The 26,871-nt window shown below is 54.0% G+C and overlaps 1 protein-coding gene across 13 annotated transcripts; it reads left to right on the top strand.

Moving 5' to 3' along the window:
- Nucleotides 1-178: 178 nt before the first annotated feature.
- Nucleotides 179-25,093, top strand: MAP7D1 (MAP7 domain containing 1). Of its 13 annotated transcripts, none has more exons than XM_063782661.1 (18): nucleotides 179-320; nucleotides 15,210-15,554; nucleotides 15,752-15,820; nucleotides 16,701-16,864; nucleotides 17,601-17,715; nucleotides 19,132-19,242; nucleotides 20,433-20,555; nucleotides 20,652-20,815; nucleotides 20,931-21,076; nucleotides 22,103-22,443; nucleotides 22,686-22,836; nucleotides 22,925-23,063; nucleotides 23,165-23,269; nucleotides 23,506-23,559; nucleotides 23,759-23,801; nucleotides 23,910-24,000; nucleotides 24,118-24,311; nucleotides 24,492-25,093. In XM_063782661.1, exons 1-18 carry the CDS (start codon nucleotides 275-277, stop codon nucleotides 24,500-24,502), a joined length of 2,412 nt encoding a protein of 803 aa, XP_063638731.1. In that variant the 5' UTR covers nucleotides 179-274; the 3' UTR covers nucleotides 24,503-25,093. The 13 variants fall into 13 exon arrangements, with proteins under 13 accessions (XP_063638731.1, XP_063638729.1, XP_016814712.1 ...); XM_063782659.1 differs by having other exon boundaries at nucleotides 23,756-23,801; XM_016959223.4 differs by having other exon boundaries at nucleotides 22,659-22,836.
- The last annotated feature ends 1,778 nt before the right edge of the window (nucleotides 25,094-26,871 follow it).

The raw sequence follows: 26,871 nt of genomic DNA, 5'->3' as shown, positions 1-26,871 counted from the left end.
CAGCCCGGGCGGTACAATAGGGTTGGGCCGAGGCCGGGACTGGGCCGGCGCCGGGCAGGGAACTGGTTCGCGACCGCAGCCGAGAGACCCCGGGCGACCGGCACCTCCGAGCCTCGCGGGCCACCTGCCTCGACCTTCCCCGGAGCGCCCCCGCCTCCGAGTCGCTACTTGCCGGGCCGGGCCGGGCGTGATGCGCCGCGGGACCCCTGTCCTGGCCACTGGCCGCCGCCGCCGCCGCCGCTGAGACCCCGAGACCCCCAGTGACGCCGCAGCCATGGAGAGCGGCCCGCGTGCGGAGCTGGGGGCGGGCGCACCCCCAGGTATGCCGGGAGCCACGCGGAGGCGAGATGGGGGTAGATGGAGGGGCTGCAGGGCGGCCGAGGATGAGGCCGGCCGGCTGGGCGGGGACCCCTCCGCTGCCGCGCCCTCTGACCACTTGGAAGTTTAAAAATAAAGGCTGCGGCGGCGGCGGCTCCAGGCTCGCGATGCATCCTCTGACAGCTGCCCCCTCCCCCACCCCGGGTGCCGGACGCATCGGGCGTCGGGAGCCGCAGGGACCCCGCGCGGGAGTTGTTGGGGTGACCCTTCTGCCCCAGCTTAGTGCCATCTCAGCTTCCCCGCCCCCACGTCCCTTCCCGATCCACCCCGGGCCTTGAAGATCCTCTTCTACTGAGCTAGGGCTTCCGTCCCCTTCCCCATCCCCCGTGGCACATGTGACCCCAGCCTGAGGGTGTCGGGGGTCCATATTCTCAGGCCTGGGCCCTGCATACCGACGCCTCGGCCTTAGTGCCCGTACCCTCAGGCCCTGGCCCAGACCTCACCCCCACCCCATCCGTCCAGCTGCCGCGCAAAGGGCCTGTTGCTGCTGCGGGCCGGCGGGGAGGGGAAAGGAGGGAGGGGAGGGGAGAGGGAGGTCTCTAGCCGCTGCTGCCAAGTAACCCGCCGGATAAAGGCGAGGGGGAGGGGGAGGCGGCATTGTTTGGGGCGAGGGCGGGAGCTGGGGAGTGGGCCGCCTCCCCTGCAGCCAGGCCTACTCGAGCCCACCCAGCCTGATTCGGGGAGGAGGGAGACAGAAGAAAATCTGCTTCTCCTGCCTGCCCTCCTTCCCAGCCTCTCTGGGCCCGAATCTCCCACTCGAGAATGAGGTAAAGGCTCCAAGCCGGCACTCCCTGGACCTGCCACATCATTCCCCAGCCTGAGGCTTTGATACCTCCCCCCTTACTCTCTTTTTTTCTCTCTTTCTGCCCACACCTTAGACCACCAAAGCTCCCCTCCCCTCCCTCACCCCACCAACCACCAGTGCTCAGGACTTCTGCAAATCCCATTCGGATCTGGGAGCAGCTGATGAGGGGGTGGGGACAGGTTTCTGGTTGGGCTTGGTTTTGGAGGGAGGCGATTTCTCTTTCTTCCTGGAAGGGGAGGGAAGAACATGATTACTGAGGACCCAAGTTCTGTTCCCATTGACTCAGGGGGGAGGTGGCCCCATCCCCACACCCCCATGGAGTCCTGAGCCTAATCCTGTCACCTCCCTGCCCCTTGGGGTGTGGGCACAGGATGAAACAGTTCGTGTGGGTGCGGAGAGCCCAGGATAAGGTGGGGCCGATGGGCTGTGGGTGGGCTCCTCCCCATGCCAGCGAGGATGCTTCTAGGGGACTGTCTGGGTGTGGGACCTGGGAGAACAGGGAGGGGAGGCTACCATCAGACTGGTGGGTTTCAGGAGGCTTGTAGGCTGGGCTGGAAACAAGGGTGGCTGGGTCTGTCCTGGTTTGACTGAACCTGAGAGGGGACACCCAGGGAGGCCCAGCCTGAGTCCAACCTCAGCTTACTGGCCCTCTGCACCTGAGGGCCTCTGGCACTGGTGTATAGTTGGGGGCCTGAATGGGGGTGGTGACTGGGATACAGAGCCTGAGCTGGTGGCTAGTTTATAATTAGGGTACTTGGGTAGGATGCCTAGACTGAATATGAGAGCATGGGTGAGATGCTTGGCTCTCCTAGGGGCAGGGGGGATGTTCGGTGGGCGGGGAGGGCTGCGTCAGGGGCTGGTGGGCAGACTGCATATAGGCTTCTTGCATTGGGAGGACTCTTCTATACACAGGGATCTAGATGGAGTCACATAAGAACCTGGATCAGGATGGTGGCAGTTCCCCACACAGAATAGTCAAAGGTGACAGGAGTCCTCTGTGGGGCTTTCTGGGAGTAAATGTGCTCACAGCATGTGCCCTGTGATAGTCTGAGGCATGGGCCTGACAATCCGAGAGCATGTGACACGAACCCTGCTCCCTCTGAGTTCCTTTTTGCACTTGGACACTGAGCAGTAACAGGGGGTGGCGTGGAGTAGAGGACAAGTGTGGGGACCACTTTCAGGTCAGAAAACCTGGATGGAAATCCCAGTTAGCCATGTACTGGCTACTGGACTGGAGCAAGTGACTTACCTCCTGGAGCCACAGTTTCTGCCCCTGGAAAATGGGGGCAGTGTTGTCAACCTTGTGGGGTTAATGTGAGGGTTAGAGATGATTTAACTCAAGGAATCTGGCACGCAGACACCAGACACCTGCAATAAAGTGTTATTACCATTATTGTGGTTATGCTTCTGCAACCGGTGCCAGCAGGGAGGTATGAAATATAGGGGAGGGTGGGAGCAGGAATTGGAAGTCAATTTGTTTAAGAGTGTAGATTCTGGAATTAAACGGTTTAAGTCTCCACTTCGTAACTTACCTCTGTGTGACCTCAGTAAGTTGCTTAACCTAAGTCTTAAGTTTGCTCATCTGTAAAATGAGAATAATGCTAGAAATTATCTCATAGAGACATTGGCATCCTTAAATTAGATGAAAACAGAAAACACTTAGACTAGGCCCTGGCACATAGCCAGTGCCCAATAAGTGCTAGCCATTTGTTATTTATTTATTTATTTATTTATTTATTTATTTTGAGACAGAGTCTTGCTCTTGTCACCCAGGCTGGAGTGCAATGCCACGATCTCGGCACACTGCAACCTCCGCCTCCCAGGTTCAAGCGATTCTCTTGCCTCAGCCTCCCGAGTAGCTGGGATTACAGGCGCCTGCCACCGCGCCCGGCTAATTTTTGTATTTTTAGTAGAGACAGGGTTTTGCCACATTGGCCGGGCTGGTCTCGAACCCCTGACCTCGTGATCTTCCCACCTTGGCCTCCCAAAGCGCTGGGATTACAGGCGTGAGCCACCACCCCCAGCCTAGCTATTTGTTTTTTGTCATTATTTTTAATTCCACCAGAAGCCTGAGATGTGATTGATTAGAATTGTAGGAGGTAAGTATAGGACAAGAAGGCAGCGGAGAGGGGAGTTCTAGGCAGACATGAGCTAGGGTGTATCCAGGGAACTGAGGGGCCCCATACCTGAAGTGGAACAGTGGGAACAGGAGAGAAGACCCAAGAAACAGGTGCAACCGGCTATCCAGCACACCCATGCTGATGCCCCACCTTATGCCAGCTCGGTGTAGTCTATGTGGACGGCAGAGAAGTGAATCAGATGGAGTTTTGACCCTTGGGGAGCTCTTAACCTGGCGAGGAAGGCAGATGTGTTCACTGCAGGGAAACCAGGTATAATGGTGATAGTGTGCAGTGGGCTGTGCTTGTGGAAGGCTTCACGGAGGAGGCAGCATTTGAGGTGGATCTGAAAGGATGAGTAGACGTTGGTGAGACTGGCGCAGTGGGCTGTGGCCATACATCCAGCAGCCAGCTGGCTGGCACCTCCCAATGACAGCTTCCTAGTCCCTTCCTGGGTTGGTGGGCCCAATAATGAGGCCTCTAATGAGCCCCTAATGTGCAGTCACGCATATGCAAATGAGGTGGAAGGGACACTAGGCCAGCTCAGGTCCCCTTTCCCAACATGATAGTGGGGAAGGGCTGAGGGAAGGGACTGAAAGCTGGGCCCAGACTAGAATGGCCATACTTGAGGGCCATCAGGTCAGGTCTCAGGTCTGACCCAGGCTGGAAGTTAGGCCACAGGCAGCTGGGACCCATGTCCTTAGGTCCCTGCTGGGCCTTGGGGCTAGTGAGGGAGCCAACTAGCCAGACCCAGATAATGCAGCTTTGTTGGCTGGTGGTAGCTCTGCCTGGCACCCAGGGGCACAGCCTTCAGTGTTTCCTCCACCACTTCTCAGCTGCAGCTCTGCCCTGAGGGGAGCAGAGAGCCTGGGAGGGCGCAGGGAACATGGTACTGCTGCCCTTACTAGCGCTCCTCAGCAGTTGTAAGAGATGATGTGAGCCAGGTAGAGACTCCCCGGTGAACCAAGTTATTTCCCATTAATTATCTCTGACTTATTATCTCCTATTCATTAAGGGCCTTCTCTGTGCCAGGCACAATGCTCAGCATGTCACGGGCATTGTCTCATTTGTTCCTCACCACAGTCCCATGAGTAGGGACTAGCATTATCCCCATTTTACAGATGAGGCTCAGAGAGATGAAATCACTTACCTAAAGTCACACAGCTAGCAACTGGCAGAGGCAGGATTTGAACTCAAATATGTCTGACTCTAAAGTCTGTGCCCTAAACCTCTAAGCTGAATTATCATGGCTAAGCTATCCAGTGACAAGGTCTGGCCGGCTTCCCTCCCGTGACTGGCCTGTGTGGGCATCTTGGTCTTGGGGACCCCATAATCTTTTCCCTGGCTGGCAGAGGTAGCCCCAGCAGAGCCCAGGGTCCTCTGGGAAGCCTGCCAGGTTGGAGCCTAAGCAGTTGAACCAGGAGGAAGGCCCCGGACCCAGGTGGTGGTAATAGTCCAGCTGGGGGGGCATCTCCAGGCCTTGGCCTGAGGTTGGGCCTTTGCCTTCGGCATCTGGGCAACAGCCTGGGCAGCCCTGCTGGGGCTGAGGGAGGGATGTGGTGGGGCCCAGGCTGCGGGATGGGGTCATTTCCTGCCGCCTAAAATAACAGGAAGTGGGTGCTCCTGATTGGAGGCTGGGAACAATGGCCGCCAGCCGGGCCAGAGAGCTCCTTCAGATCTGTAGTCTCAGTCGGGTTCCCGGCTTTATCACCCACAGAAGCCGGTGGCCTGGTCCCAGTGCCCCACTGCCCAACTGCTCGAGCACGCTGCCCTCTCCTAGGGCACTCCCTCTCGGAGCCGGCTTAGCTCTGTCCAGGCCAGGGATAATGCTGCCCCCTAAGGGTCCCTCCTCTCCCGGCCCCACAATTAGGCATTCCCCAGAGTTTGCCCTTTCTACCGACCTCCTATTCTCCCAGCCCAGATCTCTCCAGGAGAGGGAACCCAGGAGGCTGTCCCCACTGGGATGCAGGCAGGGTAAAGACCGTCATGCTGATTGGGTCCAAACCCCAGCTTTGCTACTCACTAGCTGTGGAGCTTAAGTAAGTGTCTTAATCTCTGAACCTGTTTCCTCGTTTGTAAAATGGGGTAATAATATCTACCTCATAGGATTATGGCAAAGGTTAAATGAACTAATGAGTTTAACATGTTTAGCTGTGCCTGACAAAAGCATTAGCTGTTGCTCCTGTTAATCGGACTTTCTCTGGGCCTAGGGAAATAATTTGCTCAGAAGGAGCAGAAGTGACCTGGATGACGCTGTATAAATATTCCGGGGACATTGTGTCTCTGTGTGCTGTGTGTGTCTCTGAGGCTTTGTCTGTTTCTTAGAGGAGGTACCTGGCCCCGTACTCTGTGGGTACGTCTGTGTGTCTCAGATATATGTAGAGTTTTGAATCCCAGTAAGTCTGTTTCCTCTGCGTGTGTGTGTGTGTATGTGTGTGTGTGTGTGAGAGAGAGAGAGAGAGAATATGTCTTGTCTCTTGCCATTGTGCAGGCCCTGTTTACATTGTCTGGTGTCTGTCTCTGTTGTGTGCACGTCTGTCTCCCGTGTGTCTCTGCCCTCTGCCTGCCTCTGTCTTCGCCTGCTCTAGTGTTGTCACCTAGGAATCTGCAGTGAGGGCCAGGAGGGCTCTTGCTAGAGGTGCTGATCTCTGTTCTGTCTTCTCTCGGCCTCATGCCTCTGCCTCTCCCATGCTTCCTGCCTGAGGTGCTGTCTGTGCACCCCCCATGCCACAACCAGCCCTCACCCAGGCACTCCCTCTCGCTGCCCCTGGAGGTGGGCTGTTCTCCCCTACCTCACTTCCCGCCTCTTGGGTGCCAGCCTGGGCAGGAGCCTGCCTTCCCTACATTCCTGTGCTCTGAGCTCAGTGCCTGCTTGCCCCACCTGCACCCTTCACTTTTGTGGGGGAAGTCTCCCTGGGGGAACCACGGAATCACTTCCTTCTTCAGAGAACACGCAGGAGCTTCAGGGCGGGGTGATGTGACTGCCTACCAGAAATAGCATGACATAAGGGTTTTAAGGGTTTTGTCATCAGACAACTCTGGATTCAAATCCTACCTCTGACACTGGCATGAACAATCCACTTAATCTGTCTGAGTAAATTCTCTCACCTGTGAAATGGGGGCCATCATAGAACTTTCCTTTTAGGATTGTCATCAGAATCAAATGGGATAGGGAAAGTGCTTGGTTTATGTTAGAGCTGCAGTAAATTAGTTTGGGCCTGGAAACTGGCTGGGGACATGCAGGTTCTGAGATGAACATGACATTTAGTGTTTAGAGAGACTAAGCTTTGGAGCAGCTTGAGGGTCTAAATACACACTAGCTAGGTAGCTTTCTACAGTACCCCCACCCACATATCTACATACCCAGCCACCCACCCACCCATCAGACATTCATTAAACAGACACAGAACTCCCACTCTGTGCCAGGCAGGTCCTGTATAAGACTCTGGGGCTGCAAAAAGGACTAAGACTGAGTTTCTTCTCTTGATAAGCTCTCACACTGACAAGGGCAGGGGGTGGCAGGCAAACAGAAAAGCTAGACTGAGTTATCAGTGTTGTGAGAGGAATATTTGGCCCAACAAGAGTTGTTGGGGTGGGAGGAGGGAGAGACAAAAGGAAAGGACTGCCAGCTCTCAGAGGGTGGAGATGGGGTGTTAGTATTCTGAGACATGTGACAGTCTCTCTGAGGGACTTGGCCCTGATCTTTCTGCAGACCCCAGGCACAGCCCCTCTTGGAGCTCTTAGGAAGACAGGACTTTTTGACCCCACAATGCAACCCACCACTGCACTTTTGCCCTGCTAATGCTGTTTGTGCCAAGAAATAAATACAAATTATTTGTCTCTTATCTCATTCTTAACAAATACTTCTGGTAGATATTAGTGTAGCAAAATAAAACCGACAGTGGCAAAACCTCACAATCTGGCATAGACCAAAAATAAGATAAAATTAAGTAGCCGAAGGATCATATTTGATGGTTAAAAATGAGAATGATCATAAATAGATTAACCATACTGTATAGAAAACTAACCAAGGAGTTTTGGCTTAATGTGATTTGCTCCACATAACAAAAAATGAGAATGATCATAAATAGATTAACCATACTGTATAGAAAACTAACCAAGGAGTTTTGGCTTAATGTGATTTGCTCCACATAACACTGTGCCAATGACATTTCATCAGGGTTGGCATAATTGTGAAGAAAATATTTGTATTCAGGGTCAATAGTGTGCCAGGTCACAAGAGGAGTTCCAGACTTCTTGTTTGCCTCTTGAGAAGTTTTTCTTGTTGAGCTGCTGGAGTAAACACTCATTATTATTTTTATTAACTTCTACCTGTGTGGCTTAGTCCAGGAAGCTGCCCAAACACTATTGAGATGGAATTGTTTTGCTTTGCTTCTCTTCAAATGTTTATCTTTTTGCTATAAGTTGCCACATAGATATATACTTTTTTTTTTTTTTTTTTTTTTTTGGAGACAGCGTCTGATTCTGTCGCCCAGGCTGGAGTGCAGTAGTGCAGTAGTGCAGTCTCAGATCACTGCAGCCTCCACCTCTGGGTTCAAGGGATTCTTCCCTCAGCCTCCCAAGTAGCTGGGACTACAGGTGTGCACAACCATGCCCAGCTAATTTTTGTAGTTTTAGTAGACATGGGGTTTTGCCATTTGCCCAGGCTGCTCCCGAACTCCTGGGCTCAAATGATCTGCTCGCCTTGGCCTCCCAAAGTGCTGGGATTACAGGCGTGAGCCACTGCGCTCAGCCTGGATCTACTCTTTATTAGAGTAAAAATCTCCTTCTATATGCTTTAGGCTAGGGCAGCCTCATAGTATAGCACTTTATTTGTGCTATACTGTTTATTCAAATATTTTATGACTATCTCCGTATACTTGGCACTGTGGTAGCTGCTGGTGATGCAGCAGTGAGCAAAGTAGACATGGCCAGCTCTTGTGGGGCTCCCTTACCTTCTAGGAGGAGGCTGACAATAAGGAAAGAACCATGCAAGGAAGTTTAAAATCATAACAGTGACAGTGTTCCAAAGGCACATGAAACCATGACTATATACAACAAAGGAATTTATCCTAATCAGAGAAGCCAAGGAAGGCTTCCATGAGGAAGTGATGACTGAACTAACATATGAAGGGCAAATAGGAGTTAGCTAAGAAAAGAGAGTATGTGCAAAGGCCCTGTGGCAGGAGGGAGTGTGGATGGTCATCAGCATTAAAGGAAGGTCAGTGTGGCTGGAGTTCAGAGAGCAAGCGGGGAGCAGGGTAGGAGAGGAGATCCAAGCAGTAGGGGGAGGGAGTCAGGAACTTCAGATTATACTGGACTAGTAGGGTGAGTTCAAGAAGGGGAAGCCACTGACAAGTTTCAAGTGGCAAAGAGCACCGTGATCAGATTTGCATTTGCTCTGGCTGCTCAGTGGAGCAGAGAGTGGGAATGGGTACAGGCGAGCAGTGAGAGGACTTTGTAGTCATCCAGGTGAGAGCGATGATGGTGGTGATGATATCTGCCTGGGTGTAGTTCATTCATTTCTTCATTCAACAAATAGTTATGGAGCACCTATGTGCCAGGCTCTGTTGGCCCTAGAGATAGACCAGCTAACAAAATAGGCAAAAATTTGTGCCCTCATAGAGATTATATTCTAGCAGTGGGAGACTTAAAATGGTGTTAATGTCTATGGAGAAAAAGAAGACTTGGAAAGAAAAATCTACAGTTGGAACTGGGAGGGAGACTTCAACTGCAGTTTGTAGTTTTATTTAATTTTTTTTCTTTTTCTGAGACAGCATCTTACTCTGTTGCCCAAGCTGGTGTACAGTGGTATAATCATCGCTCACTGTAGCCTCAAACTCCTGGGCTCAAGGTATCCTCCTGCCTTAGCATCCTAAGTAGCTGAGACTACAGGTGTGCACCACCATGCCCAGCTGTTTTTTATTTTTTAGTTGAGATAGGGTCTCGCTGTGTTGCCCAGGCTGTTCTCAAGCTCCTGGCCTCAAGTGATCCTCCCACCTCAGTCTCCCAAATTGCTGGGATTACAGGTGTGAGCCACCTTGCCTGGCCTTTATTTAATTTTATTTAAAATTTTTCTTTTTTTTCTTTCTTTTTTTTTTTTTTTTAGAGACAGGGTTTTGCTTTGTCACCCAGGCTGGAGTACAGCAGCATGATCATAGTTCACTGTAACCTCAGTCTCTATTTCAGCATGTCATGATGCCTGGGTAATTTTTAAAAATTTTTTTAGAGATGGAATCTCACTATGTTGTCCAGGCTGATCTCAAACTCCTGGCCTTAAGGGATCCTCCTGTCTGGGTCTCCCAAAGTGTTGGGATTACAGGCATAAGCCACCGCACCATGCCTGCAGTTTGTAGCTTTTTTTTTTTTTTTTGGAGACGGAGTCTCACTCTGTCACCCAGGCTGGAGTGCAGTGGCGCGATCTTGGCTCACTGCAACCTCTGCCTCCTGGGTTCAAGTGATTCACCAGCCTCAGCCTCCCGAGTAGCTGGGATTACAGGCACATGCTACCACACCCAGCTAATTTTTGTGTTTTTTAGTAGACGGGATTTCGCCATTGTGGCCAGGCTGGTCTCGAACTCCTGACCTCAGGTGATCCACCTGCCTTGGCCTCCCAAGGTGCTGGGATTACAGGTGTGAGCCACCGCTCCCAGCCCAGTTTGTAGTTTTAAATAGGGGCTAAGGGAAGGCTCCATTTAAAAGTGACATCAAAATAAAGACCTGAAGGAGGGGAGGGAATGAGGCATGCAGAATCTGGGGGCAGAGAATTCAAGGCAGAGAAACAGCCACTGAGGAAATATTGTTTCCTCAGTACAAAGCCCTGAGGCAGAAATCTCCCCACACCCTTAAGGGACGGTGGCTGAAAAACTGAGCAGGGGGAGAAGAGGAGACAAGGTCGAAGAGGTCAGGATCCTGGGGAGTCCTTAATAGGCTATCATGATGACTTTGGCTTTTTCTTCCCCTCAGATGAGGAGTCATTGCAGGATTTTGTCAGAGGAGTGACGTGATCTGACCTTTTTTTTTTTCTTTTTTTTGAGACAGAGTCTCCTTCTGTCACCCAGGCTGGAGTGCAGTGGCGCTATCTTGGCTTACTGCAAGCTCCACCTCCCTGGTTCAAGCAATTCTGCCCCAGCCTCCTGTGTACCTGGGACTACAGGCGCCTGCCACCACGCCTGGCTAATTTTTTGTGTTTTTAATACAGACGGGGTTTCACCTTGTTGGCCAGGATGGTCTCGATCTCCTGACCTTGTGATCCGCCTGCCTTGGCCTCCCAAAGTGCTGGGATCACAGGCATGAGCCACTGCACCTGGCCAATCTGACTTATTTTTAAACAGAATCACTCTGGCTACTGTGTTGAGAAAAGACCCAGGGGGAACAAAGACTGGAGCAGGCAATCTTTTATTAGAGCTGATAGTAGCTCTGATCCAAGTGATAGAAGTGGAGATAGTGAGAAATGATTAGATTTGAGATCTGTTTTGAAGATAAAGGCAGAAGGATTTGCTGAGAGATTAGACATGGAGTGTGATGTAGTTGTTATTAACTGAGATGGGGAAAATGGGGAGAAGCAGGCTTTTGGGGGAAGATCAGCAGCTCAGTTTGGGATGTGTTAAATTGGGGGCATCTTTGAGACACACAGGGGTGTCAAGCAGCTGGGAGTTGCATGAGTGAAACTAGACCTCAAGGGAGAGGCCTGGGCTGGAGACACAAATTTGGTTGTCGTCAGCAGTGATGGTATTTAAATCTGTGAGTCTGGATGAGGTCACCAAGGGAGTGCGTGTGGATAGAAAATAAATGAGGTCCTCCACTCAGCCCTAGGGCACTCCAGCGCTGAGAGGTTGGGAAGTTCAGGCAGGATCAGCAGAGATGACTGAGAAATGACAGTCAGCAAGGTAGAAGGAAAACTAGGAGAATGTGCTGTCTTCAAAGCCAGGTGAAGACAGTGTTTCAAGGAGCAGTCAAATCAACTGTGGCAGATGCAGCTGCATAGTGGCCAAGGAAGATGAGGGATGGAAAACTGCCTGCTGGATTTAGCAGCATGGAGGTCACGGGTGTCCTTGAGAAGTGCAATGTTGCAGAGCAGTGGGGGTAAGGCCTGGCTGAAGCATTTCCTCCTGGCAGAGATGAGGAGACGTGGATATATTCTTCGGGGCAGGTGCTGCTTACCAAGCCCCTGCCAGGTGCCACCGATGATGTACCCGTCTGTACCAACTCCCCATGTGTGCCAACAACTCCATGAGGGAACTGTGGTTACACAGGCTCAGGGCTTGCCCGAGGTTCGCCGGGAGCCGAGGTCCTCAGTCAGGCCTGTCAGACTCTGAAGCCTGTGACCTTTCTGCTCCACTGCATCTGATGCCTGGGTGCAGGTTCTTCCAAGCCTCACTCCTCTACCTCCTCCCAGCCTCCTTTCACACAGCGAGTCGGGACCTTGCTGGGGACTCACTGACTGTCTTGCCTGGTGGGTGTGATTTGCCTAGGTGTAGACAAACACCCGCCTACCAGTTTTCCTTGCAACACCTGCAGCACGCACAGGTGCTTGGAGAATGGCAATAAACAGACCTCACCCTCAACCTTCAAGCTTAATACTTACACACCCAGGCTTTGGCTTCAGACAGTCCTGAGTTCAAATCCCAACTCTAGGCTGGGTGCGGTGGCTCACGCCTGTAATCCCAGCACTTTGGGAGGCTGAGGAGGGCGGATCATGAGGTCAAGAGATGGAGACCAGCCTGGCCAACATGGTGAAACCCCGTCTCTACTAAAAATACAAAAATTAGCTGGGTGTGGTGGTGCCTGCCTGTTGTCCCAGCTACTCTGGAGGCTGAGGCAGGAGAATTGCTTGAACCTGGGAGGCGGAGTTGCAGTGAGCCGAGATCGCACCACTGCACTCCAGCCTGGTGACAGAGTGAGACTCCATCTCAGAAAAAAAAAAAAAAAAAGCCCAACTCTGCCACATACTAGTTCTATGACTCTGTGTGGATCACTTAGCAGGTTGGGCCTTGGTTTCCACACTTGTATAATGGGGATAAGAATCTCTGCCTCTCAGAATTGCGAGGACACAGGGTGCACCACTGTTAGTGAGTAGTAAGCACTCACTAGAGTGAGTAACTGGTTTTGTTGACTACTGGAATTGGTAAAGGAGTTTGCAGTTGGCTGGGAAATAGATTAGCAGTGACCAGGCAGCCATCTCCTGCTGGTATGGGAAGAGATGGGTGGCTTGTCATGTAGCCTAGGAGTTGGTGGAGTTGGAGGGGTAATGGGGAAGACAGGGCCTCAGCTGGGGCTCTTGCCTGGATCCTAGAAAGCTGGATGGGAAGGAATGAGGGAGAAAATAGTGTGAGCCTCAGATAATTTATTGCGTAACACCTATTCCCTCATATTGTCTTCAACAAGGCAGGAGGGTATAATGGGTAAGGACAGGCTCTGATGATAGCTACTGGGTCCAAGTCCAGGCTCCCTGACTGACCAGCTGAATGATCTCAAATTACCTCTTTTTTTTGCTTCATCTTTTTTTACTTTACTGTCCTCCTCTATATGAGGACTCCTTCATAACTATTGTCAGTGAGGATTAAAACTAATAACATATAAGGCCGGGTGCAGTGGCTCATGCCTGTAATCCCAGCACTTTGGGAGCCTGAGTGGGCAGATCACTTGAGGCCAGGAGTTCGAGAACAGCCTGGCCAACATGGCACAACCCCATCTCTACTAAAAATACAAAAATTAGCCGAGTATGGTGGTTCATGCCTGTAATCCCAGCTACTCGGGAGGCTGAGGCACAAGAATCACTTGAGCCTGGGAGGCAGAATTTGCAGTAGGCCGAGATCACACCATTGCACTCCAGCCTGGGCAACAGAGTGAGACTTTTGTCTCAAAAAAAAAAAAAAAAAAAGAACTAATGTGTATAAAAATTCTGAGGCTGGGCATGGTGGCTCATGCCTGTAATCCCAGCACTTTGGGAGGTCGAGGCGGGCAGACCACCTGAAGTCGGGAGTTCGAGACCAGCCTGGCCAACATGGTGAAACGCCGGCTCTACTAAAAATACAAAAATTAGCTGGGCATGGTGGCAGGTGCCTGTAATCCCAGCTACTTGGGAGGCTGAGGCAGGATAATCACTTGAACTTGGAAGGCAGAGGTTGCAGTGAGCCGAGATCGTGCCAATGCACTCCAGCCTGGGCAACAGAGCAAGGCTCTGTCTTGAAAAAAAAAAAAAAAGGCCGGGTGCGGTGGGCAGTGGCTCACGCCTGTAATCCCAGCACTTTAGGAGGCTGAGGCGGGCGGATCATGAGGTCAGGAGATTGAGACCATCCTGGCTAACACCGTGAAACCCCGTCTCTACTAAAAATACAAAAAATTAGCCAGGCGTGGTGGCGGGCGCCTGTAGTCCCAGTTACTCGGGAGGCTGAGGCAGGAGAATGGGGTGAACCCAGGAGGCGGAGCTTGCAGTGAGCCCAGATTGCGCCACTGCACTCCAGCCGGGGTGACAGAGCGAGACTCCGTCTCAAAAAAAAAAAAAAAATGAAAAATGTTTCCTTAGATGAAGCTTCCCACAGATGCTGGCCCTGCTCCCTAAGCAAGTTGGTAGCTGTGTTCCCATTGATCTCCTCAGTGCCTGGATGGTAGCAGCAGATGGCACCAGGGCTCAACATACAGAAGCTTCTGTTTGGGAGACCAGGAGGCTTCATAAGACCAACAGGGAGTGCTGTTTGCTGGCTGGCATGTGGATAGTGCCAGGCACCTTGCTGACATTCCCTACTAGCTTGGGCTTGTTATCCCCATTTTACAGGTATCAAAACTGAGGCTGAGCCAGGCATGGGCCTATAATCCCAGCTACTTGGGAGACTGAGGCAGAAGGATCTCTTGAACTCAGGAGTTCGAATCCAGCCTGGGCCACATAGCAAGACCCTATCTCTTAAAAAATAAAAATTTAAAAAAAGAGACTTAAAGGAACTAACTAGACCCTTGAAAAATTCACTAGCAGCAAGTAGACTTGGGGGGAAACAAAACAAAACAAAACAAAAAAACCTGAGGCTGAGAGAGGTTGACTGGCTTGTCCATGGTTGTCTGCTGGGGAAACAAGCCCTCTCTTCCCATCTTCCTCATCTGACTGACTCTGAAGCCTGTCTCTCAATTGCCCCACATGTGTATATGTCAAATCGTGTGGCTTCCTTACTTCACTTCGATGTCTTTTACAGGATTCCTACAATAGTCATGTCTTAAAAGCAGAAATTTCGGTGTGGCTTGGGGAAAAAAGATTATAAAGTGGACGTAGCTTGTTGCCAATGGAATCTTCAGAGCAAAGCATTCCACTAGAGCCCATACTTACGTCCTTCCTCTTGGTCAGTCCCATGTGCCCAGCACTGGCACCCTCTGTGAACAGACCTTGGGTTGGGCACAGTCACCCAGTAAAGCAGAAAGGAGAGGGAGGCAGACATGGAAACAAATCAGTGCATTTGGTGCACGAATAAGTGCTACAAGCTTGTTCTCAGCTTTTCCAACACACCCTGCTCCATTCTGCCCCTTCGCATATACTCTTCTCTGCCAACACCTCTCCTCCTTGCTTTGCTGACTCCAGCTTATCCTTCGGATCTCAGCTTGGTTGTTACTTCTTCAGCAAGCCCTCCCCATATAGGTTAACTATCTCTGCTTTGCTGCCCCAGACATAGTATTTATTCTCTACTGTAGTTGCCTAGCTATTTGTCTGTCTGCCCTGCTAGAGGGTAAGCGCCACAGAGGCAGGGATCATGGCTATTTTCTCACCATTATATCATGAGTATCTGGAACAGGGCCCGGCACATAGAAATAACTCAAACATAAGTGAATGAAGAAGTCGGTTGAACAAGGGAGAGGGCCACATATGGGGCTGATGACACAGATGAGCAATCTGACCTCTCTCCTCTCTTGTGTTGGTCTTTCAGCTGTGGTCGCCAGGACCCCCCCAGAGCCAAGACCTTCTCCAGAAGGTGACCCTTCCCCCCCACCACCACCGATGTCAGCCCTGGTCCCCGACACTCCCCCGGACACCCCTCCTGCCATGAAGAATGCCACTAGCTCTAAGCAGCTCCCACTGGAACCAGAGAGCCCCTCAGGGCAGGTCGGGCCTAGGCCAGCCCCCCCGCAGGAAGAGTCCCCTTCCTCTGAAGCAAAGAGCAGAGGACCCACCCCAACAGCCACGGGCCCACGGGATGCCAGACCTCCTCGAAGGAGCAGCCAGCCATCTCCAACAGCAGTGCCAGCCTCCGACAGCCCTCCCACCAAGCAAGGTGTGTGTAATGACCCCGGCCTGGGCCTAAACCTCTTGGCTCAGGGTCCTGGCCCTGGATCATGCCAACTGAAAGAGTCCTGTTTGCCCTAGAGGAGATAAAGAAAGGATGGGGTGAGGCCCGGAGGGAGGGATCTGAGGCTGACTCCTCTTTGGGGACAGCCTTTTGACCTGTCTGTTCTTGTTCCCTCTGCTCAGAGGTGAAGAAGGCAGGAGAGAGACACAAGCTGGCAAAGGAGCGGCGAGAAGAGCGGGCCAAGTACCTGGGTGAGTGAGCAGGAAGCCTCATCATCTTCTTCATCGTCATCATCAGCATCCTATTAATAACACCAACAGGCTGGGGCGCAGTGGCTCACGCCTGTAATCCCAGCACTTTGGGAGGCCGAGGCGGGCGAATCACCTGAGGTCGGGAGTTTGAGACTAGCCTGACCAATGTGGAGAAACCCTGTCTCTACTAAAAATACAAAAAATTAGCCAGGCATGGTGGCACATCCCTGTAATCCCAGCTACTCGGAAGACTGAGATAGGAGAACTGCTTGAACCTGGGAGGCAGAGGTTGTGGTGAGCCGAGATTGTGCCATTGCACTCCAGCCTGGGCAACAAGAGCAAAACTCCGTCTCCAAAAAAAAAAAAAAAAAAAAAACCCAACACTTCTGCAACACTTAATTATGTGCACTGTGCTAAGAGCAGGACACATCTAATTTAATCCTCAACCCATTTTGAGGAGGAAACAGAGGCTCAGAGAGATGAAATCATTTGCTTAAGCCACACAGCTAGTAGAGTAGCTGACATTCAGACCCAGAAGCCTCCTGCCACCCCAAATCCCATGCTCTTAATCACAGTATGTGGACATCTGTCTGGTAGGCCCCCCAGGTCAGATGGGGATCTTGCACTAAAGCATTCATTTCTCCTTCAGCCCTGAGAGCCCATAAGGCCAATGGAGGAGAAATAGGCCTCTCCTGAGTCCTGTCTTCAGTAAGCCTCTCAATTTGAGGGGGTTGTCTCAGACTGAAAGCTCCACCTAAGCAGGCGGGAGAAAGACCCAACCAGGGCATGGGTAGCAGGGCTGGCCACTTGGAGGAAATGTCCTTGGCCCAGGCCTTCTGCAGAACCCTTCACACCCGCCACTGGGCTCCTTTTTCCACAGCGGCCAAGAAGGCAGTGTGGCTGGAGAAGGAGGAGAAGGCCAAGGCGCTGCGGGAGAAGCAGCTCCAGGAGCGCCGGCGCCGGCTGGAGGAGCAACGTCTTAAAGCCGAGCAACGCCGTGCAGCCCTGGAGGAACGTCAGCGGCAGAAGCTCGAGAAAAACAAGGTGCGGGATGGGTCTCCGTGAATCCATGTACACGTGTGCTCACCGTCTGCATACTGGTGCAGTGTGTACACACATCCATGTTCACGGCTCTGCCTTATCTGTGTCTATGTGGTCCTATTTGTGTTCACATCTACAGTTGTGTACCTGTGTTAGAATATCTGGGCACCTGTACAACTGCAGGCACATTTGCTTCTGAATGTGCCACTGTAGGCCCCTGTAACTGTTTACTGTCAGTACCGGTGTTCGTACATGTACCCCATGTGTCTGTATGTATGCAGGTATGCATCTGTGTGAGCGTGCCTAGCTCTGTGACATGGGTAAAGCCCTAGCTTGAGTGCTGGTGAGGAAATGAAGGAAATGGCCACCTGGCCCTACCTGGGAGGGCCTCAGGCTAGAGGGAACACATAGCCCCAAGGTCAGGACCCTCAGTGCCTGAGATGTGGCCTTGCCTGGGAGCCCCAGGTAGGGGGAGTCCTCCCAATCCTCAGAGAATCAACTCATGCACTCAGGAAATGACTCAAGAACAGTGAAAAGCTCCCCAAGAACAAGTTGAAAGGGATCTTGGTCCTTAATCATAGCAAGGATTTGGTAACCTTGGTTACCTGCAATGAGTCAGGAAAAGACTCCAAGGGAAGGGAGTGGGGGAGGCATTGTCACAGGAGGAAGAAGGGCCTCTATCCCAAATTCGATGAATGTTCTGAGTCCACATCTCTCTCTTCTCCCCACCTTCCCCCAGGAGCGCTATGAGGCAGCCATCCAACGGTCAGTGAAGAAGACGTGGGCCGAAATCCGGCAGCAGCGCTGGTCCTGGGCAGGGGCCCTGCACCACAGCTCTCCAGGACATAAGACCAGTGAGTAGGCTGGAGGGGCTGGGGAGTGGGTGGGCAAGGCTGGGATGGCAAGTAAGGGAAGGGAACAACTTCCCTACAAAAAGCTGGTGGCTCCCTGCAGCAGGTGTGCCTTGCTTTATGTGACTTGTGTCTTCTAGAATGGTCTGTAAGCCAAACTGTCCCTTCCCAAGGACTTCCACTATCAAATCAGAGATGGATTCTCTCCATTTGGTTTGCTCTTCAAACCTCTGTCATTTTAGGATTAGCCTTCTTTGCGCCTGTCAATTATTATTAGTTGTTGATACATAAAAGACTTTAATGCCCTACAGACACTGGATCTTAAAGAAACTGTCACTCCTTGTCTCAGAAGGTAGATTTTTGTCTCTGAGTTTTCTCCGCGTAGGGCCACCATGGATTTTGGTCTGATTCTTTGCTGGCATGTATGTACCACTGTGCTTGGATGTCTTTATGCAATGGCAAGTTTCAGTATTTCTAGCTGTGTATCTTCCGTTTATGTGCTCCTGGACCCGTGCATTGTGTGTCTTAATATGTGTTTGCCTTGGCGTGTTTGTGACCTTGTGTACCTCAGTGAGGGCTCCTAAGTCAGACAGACTTGGGTTCCAGCTCTGGCACTTGCAGCGTAACCTTTAACTTCTCGAAGTCTCACTTTCTTCATCTATAAACTGGGGATAGTGATACTACTTGCCCCTGAGGTGGTAGATAGATGTTTGAAGGATCAAATGAGGTCACATGTGTGTGGTGCCCCACACAGTACCTGGCACATGGTAAGCATCAACAAATGTGAGCTGCTACAAATGTCATGATGAGGTTGCTTCGATCTGTTTGTGGCTTGTGTGCATCTGGGTCTGACACACTATCTGTTAGTGTTTGTGTCTCTGTCCCTGTGCATGTCTGCACACGTGTGCATGCTGAAGTATCTGCCACTCTATATGCCTGTGTCTGCATGTCTTTTTGTGATTCTGGATGAATACGTGGATTTGTGCAAGTGACTGTGACTGTGTAGGTCCTGTTTAGGAGGGTTTTTGCATTTATCCCAGTACGGGGGTGTTGTATCCAAACGTCTTGGCTGGGCAGTGTCAGCAAGTGCTAATGCTGGGTGGTTATGGGGAGGGGTTGCAGTACTCAGCCGTAAGGAATGGCTTCCTTGGTCTGGCCAGGAAAGCTGTAGTTTCTCTAGTTTCACTCATCTCCTCCCTTTGTTCCTTCTCCGTCGGCTCCCCCAACCCAGGTTGTCTCTGGTCACCTACCCCCCACCCTCCCTCTCCCAGGGCCAAGGCTGCCTCCTGCTCCTCATCCTAGCCTGCCCACTCCTCCCTCTCCCACCCCGCCCTCGGAGCATCCTGCATGGAAGGCCTCGGTGCCCCCCACTGGCTCCTGCCGGGCCCGGCCCTAATGCCGTGTCTTTTCCCCCTCCAGGTGGGAGCAGGTGCTCCGTGTCGGCAGTTAACCTGCCCAAACACGTGGACTCTATAATCAACAAGCGGCTCTCAAAGTCCTCTGCCACGCTCTGGAACTCCCCCAGTAGAAGTAAGAGAAGGCCCAGCCCTTCCCCCTCCAGAGCCCCTTGTAGCTCCCACCAAGCCTCCTCCAGAGCTCAGCAAGAACACCAGGTCCCTGGAGCCCTCACATACTCCAGGTCCCCATCCCCACTCTACCTTACCCAGGGCTCTGTGCCCCTCGGGGGAGCCGGCATATGGGTCTGGACCCTGAGGACAGAGGTTGCCCTGTAGGAGAGGAGAACAGAGACAAAGCACAATGCCGCAGAGGGCAGGAAGCCTGGCAGGGGCCTCAAGAGCAAGTTGGAGGTGGTGGCTGGGGGTGGGGACAGGCAGGCAGCCTTTTCTGCAACCACAGCCAGCTGGTCTGGGCCAACCTTAGCCAGGTGGCATTGTCCCCATGTGTCAGACTGGCCTGGGTGCTGTGGGGTGGAGGGGTCCCTCATTCTGGCTCCACCCTAGAGGGCCCATGCAATGCTGCCCTCTCTGTCTTCAGAGCCCCAGCCATGGCCTTGGCTGGTCCCAGAGTTGAGCCAACCAAGGTGGCATAGCCCCTGCATTCCCACCATGCCCTGGTGCTCATATGTGAAGGAGCCATGGTGGGAGTTATTTATAAGTTTCTCTTGCATTTGTTTGGTTGCTTTGTTGCCTAGCAACCAAATCAGCTGCTGTACCAACCCCACCTGACTGAGGCTTAAAAATAGCCCAGCAGCTGAGGGGACAGAGCAGGGTGGCCTAGGGCAGGCAGGCACCCTAGCAGCCTCTCCCTGGCACAGGACTGCTAAAAGCTGGGTCAGAGCAGCACAAGGACCCTCACTGTCCTGAATCCATGGGACAGCCTCGGCTGGGTCAGCCCTCTGACAGCAGGAGGGGCAAGACCTTACACTGGGACATGGCAGAGGGCAATTGGGTTTTCTTCCAATCCTGGATGGCTCCTTCCTATATGCGCCGTTCAGGGCCCCTTCACCTGGGGAGCGTTGTTGGCGGGGACCCTCATCCGATGCAGGATGTTGCCCTGGGAAGTGTCTGGTTGCCTGGGTCTGCAGTGGAAGTCCAGATCATAGGGAGGACAAGTGTGGCCCCGGTGTGATTGTGGGGAGAGGACTCCCGGGTGAGAAGCCTTGGCCTTGGCATGGGGATGGTGCCTGGTCTGCCCCCTTGCCTCTTCCTGCCTCCTACGGCCCCCACGGTGACTGGCTTCGCCTGGCCTTCTACCCCCAGATCGCAGCCTACAGCTGAGCGCATGGGAGAGCAGCATCGTGGATCGTCTGATGACGCCCACTCTCTCCTTCCTTGCTCGGAGTCGCAGCGCGGTCACACTGCCCCGCAACGGCCGGGACCAGGGTAGGGGCTGCGACCCTGGGAGAGGCCCCACGTGGGGCCGGGCAGGGGCCAGCCTGGCGCGCGGGCCGCAACCCGACCGCACTCATCCCTCTGCAGCCGTGCCGGTGTGCCCGCGCTCGGCCTCCGCCAGCCCCCTGACGCCGTGCAGCGTCCCCCGAAGCGTGCACCGCTGCGCCCCCGCCGGTGAGCGCGGGGAGCGCCGCAAGCCCAACGCCGGGGGCAGCCCCGCTCCGGTGCGCCGCCGGCCGGAGGCCTCGCCGGTGAGTGGCTCTACTGGCTCGAGTGGCCGCGCAGGTGGGGACAGGCAGCCTGGAACTGGGGAACGCGGGCGCTGCTGACCTCTACTCTCCTCTTCCGTTCCTCCTTCCCTGCCAGGTGCAGAAAAAGGAGAAGAAGGACAAGGAGCGGGAAAACGAGAAGGAGAAGAGTGCCCTAGCCCGGGAGCGCAGCCTCAAGAAGCGCCAGTCGCTGCCCGCCTCCCCACGTGCCCGCCTCTCCGCCAGCACCGCCTCTGAGCTCAGGTGGGCGCGGGCGGTGCGAGGGACCCTGCCCCTCACCGGGTCATTTATTCATCACCCACAAATATTTGTTGGGCACCCACCTCTAGAATGCAACTTCCTTGAGGGCAGATTCTCTCTGATTTGTTTGAGACAGGATCTCCCTCTGTCACCCAGGCTGGAGTGCAGTGGCACAATCTCAGCTCACTGCAACCTTGACCTCCCGGGCTCAGGCTATCCTCCCACCTCAGCCTTCCAAGTGGCTGGGACTACAGGCGCGCCACCACGCTCGGCTAATTTTTTGTATTTTTGGTAGAGTGGGGGTTTCGCTACGTTGTCCAGGCTGATCTCGAACTCTTGAGCTTAGGTGATCCACCCGCCTTGGCCTCCCAAAGTGCTGGGATTACATGTGTGAGTGTAAGCCACCCCGCCCAGCCTCCATTTTTCTTTTTGTTCGTTGTTGTTTTTTTTTTTTAAGTGTTTTGGTTACTGAAGTACCCCAACACCTAAAATAGTGCCTGGCACCTGGTAACCACTCAGTGAATACCTACTGAAGGGCCAGGGTAGTGCCTCACACCTGTAATCCCAGCACTTTGGGAGACCAAGGGGAGGATTGCTTGAGCCCAGGAGGTCGAGGCTGTAGTGAGCTATGTATGATGATGCCACTGCACTCCAGCCTGGGGGTCAGCCAGATTCTGTCTTAAAAACAACAACAACAACAACAAAACCTGCTGAATGAATGGACCTGTCAGGTAGCACTCAGGGTGCTGAGGACACGTTGCTGAGCTAACCCAAGCGTGGTTTTTTCTCTTATTAAGCTTACAGGCTATTGGCGGGGGACATACAATAATCAAAGAATCCCACAGAAACATGTCATTACAAACTGGGGTGTATGCTCTAAAAGGGAATGGTGTGTTTCTGTGAGAGCAAGGGGGTGGGGGGCAGCGCTGATGTAGCCTGGGGGAGGGGGCACCTCCCAGAGGAAGGAACAAGTTCTCAGCGTGTGGGTGTGTGTGTCTCCTAACCCTTCCCTTTTCCCTTTTCTCTTAGCCCCAAATCCAAGGCCAGGCCATCCTCTCCCTCCACATCCTGGCACAGGCCTGCCTCCCCCTGCCCCAGCCCAGGGCCAGGCCACACTCTGCCTCCAAAGCCACCGTCCCCCCGAGGCACCACTGCATCCCCCAAGGGGCGGATTCGGAGGAAGGAGGAGGCAAAGGAGAGCCCCAGCGCCGCAGGGCCCGAGGATAAGAGCCAGAGCAAGCGCAGGGCCAGTAACGAGAAGGAGTCAGCAGCCCCAGCCTCACCGGCACCTTCACCGGCACCTTCACCGGCGCCCTCGCCCACCCCAGCCCCGCCCCAGAAGGAGCAGCCCCCCGCGGAGACCCCTACAGGTAGGAATGGAGAGGGGAGGGGTGGGCCGAGCGAGAGAAGCCAGCTTCTCCTGTGTGGGGGTGTGGGCCGCCAGAGATGCCTGAGGACTGGGAGTGGGACACGGAAAGAGGAGACTCCTGCCCTCAGCAGTCCCAGGCCCAGAACACAGGCCGCTGGGAGATGACGGCGGTGCCTGCGTGGGTGTGCTGACGCCTGATCCCGGATCCCCCTCCAGACGCTGCTGTCTTGACCTCACCCCCAGCCCCTGCTCCCCCGGTGACCCCTAGCAAACCAATGGCCGGCACCACAGACCGAGAAGAAGCCACTCGGCTCTTGGCTGAGAAGCGGCGCCAGGCCCGGGAGCAGCGGGAGCGCGAGGAGCAGGAGCGGAGGCTGCAGGCAGAAAGGGACAAGTGAGTGCGCCTCGGGGACTGAGGGGGCCCTCGTGGGCGCTGGAGAAGAAGCAGAGGCCGAGCCTGAGCCGTTTGCTCCGTCCCCCAGGCGAATGCGAGAGGAGCAGCTGGCACGGGAGGCCGAGGCCCGGGCGGAGCGGGAGGCGGAGGCCCGGAGGCGGGAGGAGCAGGAGGCACGAGAGAAGGCGCAGGCCGAGCAGGAGGAGCAGGAGCGGCTGCAGAAGCAGGTGCCCCCGGCGGGCGGGCGGGAAGCGGCTGGGCGCGGGCGCCGCGGGCCGAGAGGGAAGGCTGGAGTCAAGTGCCCCACGCTCATGGGGGTCTTTGGCAGAAAGAGGAGGCCGAAGCTCGGTCGCGGGAAGAGGCGGAGCGGCAGCGTCTGGAGCGGGAAAAGCACTTCCAGCAGCAGGAGCAAGAGCGGCAAGAGCGCAGAAAGGTGTGCGGACCTGGGCGGGGATTTGTGGGCGGGGCCTGGGCAGGGCGGGCCAGGTGGGCGGGGCCTGGGCTTAGAGCGGACGGGACGGGAAAGCGCTGGGGCAAATTCTAGTTCCTGTCCTGGAGAGGGCTGCTATGAGCTGGGAGGCCCTAAGACTCCGAGGCCGGGTCTGGCTGGTGGGAGGTTTAGGATTAGGGGCGGGGCTCGAGCCTAACTGATATGCGGCCTCCAAACAGCGTCTGGAGGAGATCATGAAGAGGACTCGGAAGTCAGAAGTTTCTGAAACCAAGGTCAGAATTCCCCCGAAGGGCAGTGCTGGGCGTGGGGGGCAGGGTGTGAAAAGGAGGCTGCGGAAAGGCATCCATGGCCACGGAGAGCGAGGCTGTCAGGGAGGCCGCTGCGGCCCGGGCAAGGGGAGGGCCGAACTCAGTCCGAAGTGGCTGGGGCCGGCTGTCCCTTGAGCCTGACTGCTCTTCCTCTTCAAAGCAGAAGCAGGACAGCAAGGAGGCCAACGCCAACGGTTCCAGCCCAGGTAAAGCCCCCATTCCTCTCGCCTCCCTTCCCTTTGCCATCCTCCTCCTCCTCCATCCTCACCTCTCTTGCCAGCCCCTGGCTGATGGCCCCTCTTTCCCTGTGACAGAGCCTGTGAAAGCTGTGGAGGCTCGGTCCCCAGGGCTGCAGAAGGAGGCTGTGCAGAAAGAGGAGCCCATCCCACAGGAGCCTCAGTGGAGGTACCAGCTTCCAATCCCAGGGTCCCTGAGCAGGGAGGCAGACTGCAGCTGGAGCTGCGGGGTGGCCTGGGCTTTCCTGGGAGGTGAGGTGCTGAGCCTTGGCCTCTGCATCCACAGTCTCCCAAGCAAGGAGTTGCCAGCGTCCCTGGTGAATGGCCTGCAGCCTCTCCCAGCACACCAGGAGAATGGCTTCTCCACCAAGGGACCCTCTGGGGACAAGAGTCTGAGCCGAACACCAGAGGCACTCCTGCCCTTTGCAGAGGCAGAAGCCTTCCTCAAGAAAGCTGTGGTGCAGTCCCCGCAGGTCACAGGTAGATCTCCTGATTCCTGGACCCAGCTCCATTCCTCCCAGCAGCCTTCCCTGTACTCCTCAGCCCTGCCTTCTCTTCTGGCTCTGCCAGGCACCCTCTCCTGCTCCACCCTGAAGACCCCCAGCTATCTGGGCTTGAGTGCTGTTTGCCCTGACTGTTTCCCTTCCTGTTTTTCCCCAGAAGTCCTTTAAGAGGGTTTGCCTTGGATCCGGGCACAGTTGTGAGGGCTCCTCTGCATCACCTACCAGGATGTCTGGAGGAGAAAAAGACAGAACAAAGATGGAAGTGGCCTGGGCCCCTGGGGGCGGGTCCTCTCTGTTGTTTTTAATCTGCACCTTATAGACTGATGTCTCTTTGGCCGGAGCCAGATCTGCCCCTCAGTGCATTCGTGTGCTCGCACGCGCAGACATCCCTTCTCCCCCATACACACGTATACACTCACAGCCTCTCTGGCCTCTTCCCTTGGGGAGGGGCCACCTGTAGTATTTGCCTTGATTTGGTGGGGTACAGTGGATGTGAATACTGTAAATAGCTTGTGCTCAGACTCCTCTGCGTGGAGAGGGTGGGTGCAGGAGGCAGACCCTCCCCCCAAAGCCCCCTGGGGAGATCTTCCTCTCTCTATTTAACTGTAACTGAGGGGGATCCCAGGTCTGGGGATGGGGGACACCTTGGGCCACAGGATACTGGTTGCTTCAGGGGTACCCATGCCCCCTGCCCTCGCCTGGAATCAGTGTTACTGCATCTGATTAAATGTCTCCAGAAATAAAGAATAATTCTGCCAATCCTGCCTGTTCTTGGAGCTGGTGGCGGAGGTGGGAGCAGGTGGCCTCCTGAGTTCTAAGAACTGAAGAAGCCTCGGGCTGGTGGTATTAGTCCTGAACCCCTGCCCTATGGTCTTCCAGTTTAGTCATGAATTCATTCATTTATTTATTCAACAAATACTGTTGCATCTACTCTGTGTCAGGCAGTAGGCTATGCACTGGGGATGCAATAGTCAGAAAGGATGTAATCTCTGTCCTTGTGCAGTTTATAGTCTAGTGGGTGAGTGTCGTGGACACTGTGAGCTGCCCACTCAACATCTATTCCCATTGCCCCTTCCTTATTCCAAATAATCTCTATTCAGGTAGCCATCTTTCTTTTAGATGGCACCCTGTGCTTCAGTGGAGGTGGATCTTAGCCGCAGGGGTGAATCGTGATTGTGACTGGGACCAAAAACAATGGTCCCAAACCCCTCATGATTGACTGGTGTAGGCATGGACATGTGACACAGTTTCAGCCAGTAGACATGAAGGGAAGCCTTCTGGGGGCTTCAGGAAAGGTATCCTCATTTTTTTTTTTTTTGAGACGGAGTCTGGCTCCATCACCCAGGCTGGAGGGCAGTGGTGCAATCTCAGCTCACTGCAACCTCCACCTCCTAGGTTCAAGCGATTCCCCTACCTCAGCCTCCCGAGTAGCTGGAACTACAGGCGCCAGCCACCACGCCTGCCTAATTTTTGTATTTTTAGTAGAGATGGGGTTTCACCGTGTTAGCCAGGATGTTCTCTTATCTCCTGACCTTGTGATCCGCCTGCCTCGCCCTCCCAAAGTGCTGGGATTACAGGCGTGAGCCACCGGCATCCTCATTTTTGACAATGTGGTCGTCAGCCTCTGTGATGACCTCTCGATGATGTCCCCTGCCTCCTAGTATTCACACCCTTGTGTAGTTCCTTCCTATGTTGTATCAGGGTTGGGTTGAGTGGCCAATAGAATACGGCAGAAGTGATGGTGTGTCACATCTGAGATTAGGTATAAAAAACACTGCACTCATGCCTGTAATGCCAACACTTTGGGAGGCCAAGGCCAGTAGATTGCTTCAGCCCAAGAGTTCTAAGACCAGCCTAGGCAACATGGTGAAACCCCATCTCTAACAAAAATACAAAAATTAGCCAGGCGTGGTGGCACATGCCTGTAATCCCACCTACTCAGGAGGCTGAAGTGGGAGAAGCATCTGAGCCTGGGAAGTCAAGGCTGCAGTGAGCCCTGATTGTGCCACTGCACTCCAGCCTGGGCAACAGAGTGAGACCCTATCTCAAAAAACAAAAACAGGACAGGCGTGGTGGCTCACGCCTGTAATCCCAGCACTCTGGGAGGCCAAGGTGGGCGGATCACGAGGTCAGGAGATCGAGACCATCCTGGCTAACACAGTGAAACCCCGTCTCTACTAAAAATACAAAAACTTCTCCGGGCGTGGTGGCGGGCACCTGTAGTCCCAGCTACTCGGGAGGCTGAGGCAGGAGAATGGCATGAACCTGGGAGGCGGAGGTTGCAGTGAGCTGAGATCGCGCCACTGCACTCCAGCCTGGGCGACAGAGGGAGACTCTGTCTCAAAAAAAAAAAAAAAAAGCAGCAGCATTTAGGCCGGGCATGCTGGCTCATGCCTGTAATCCCAGCACTTTGGGAGGCTGAAGCAGGCGGATCACGAGGTCAAGAGTTCAAGACCAACCTGGCCAACATGGTGAAACCTCATCTCTACTAAAAATACAAAAAATTAGCCGGGTGTGGTGGTGTGCGCTTGTAGTCC

Source organism: Pan troglodytes, chromosome 1 (genome assembly GCF_028858775.2).
Source record: "Pan troglodytes isolate AG18354 chromosome 1, NHGRI_mPanTro3-v2.0_pri, whole genome shotgun sequence".
NCBI lineage: Eukaryota > Metazoa > Chordata > Mammalia > Primates > Hominidae > Pan > Pan troglodytes.
This window is presented reverse-complemented; position numbering and strand designations above follow the sequence as displayed.

Coding starts and splice junctions, on each gene's coding strand:
- MAP7D1 (XM_016959211.4), top strand. CDS start 275: ATGGAGAGCGGCCCGCGTGCGGAGCTGGGGGCGGGCGCACCCCCAG. Junction 22,444..22,658: donor CCCCGCGGAGACCCCTACAG/GTAGGAATGGAG, acceptor ATCCCCCTCCAG/ACGCTGCTGTCTTGACCTCA. Junction 23,802..23,909: donor CGCCAACGGTTCCAGCCCAG/GTAAAGCCCCCA, acceptor TCCCTGTGACAG/AGCCTGTGAAAGCTGTGGAG.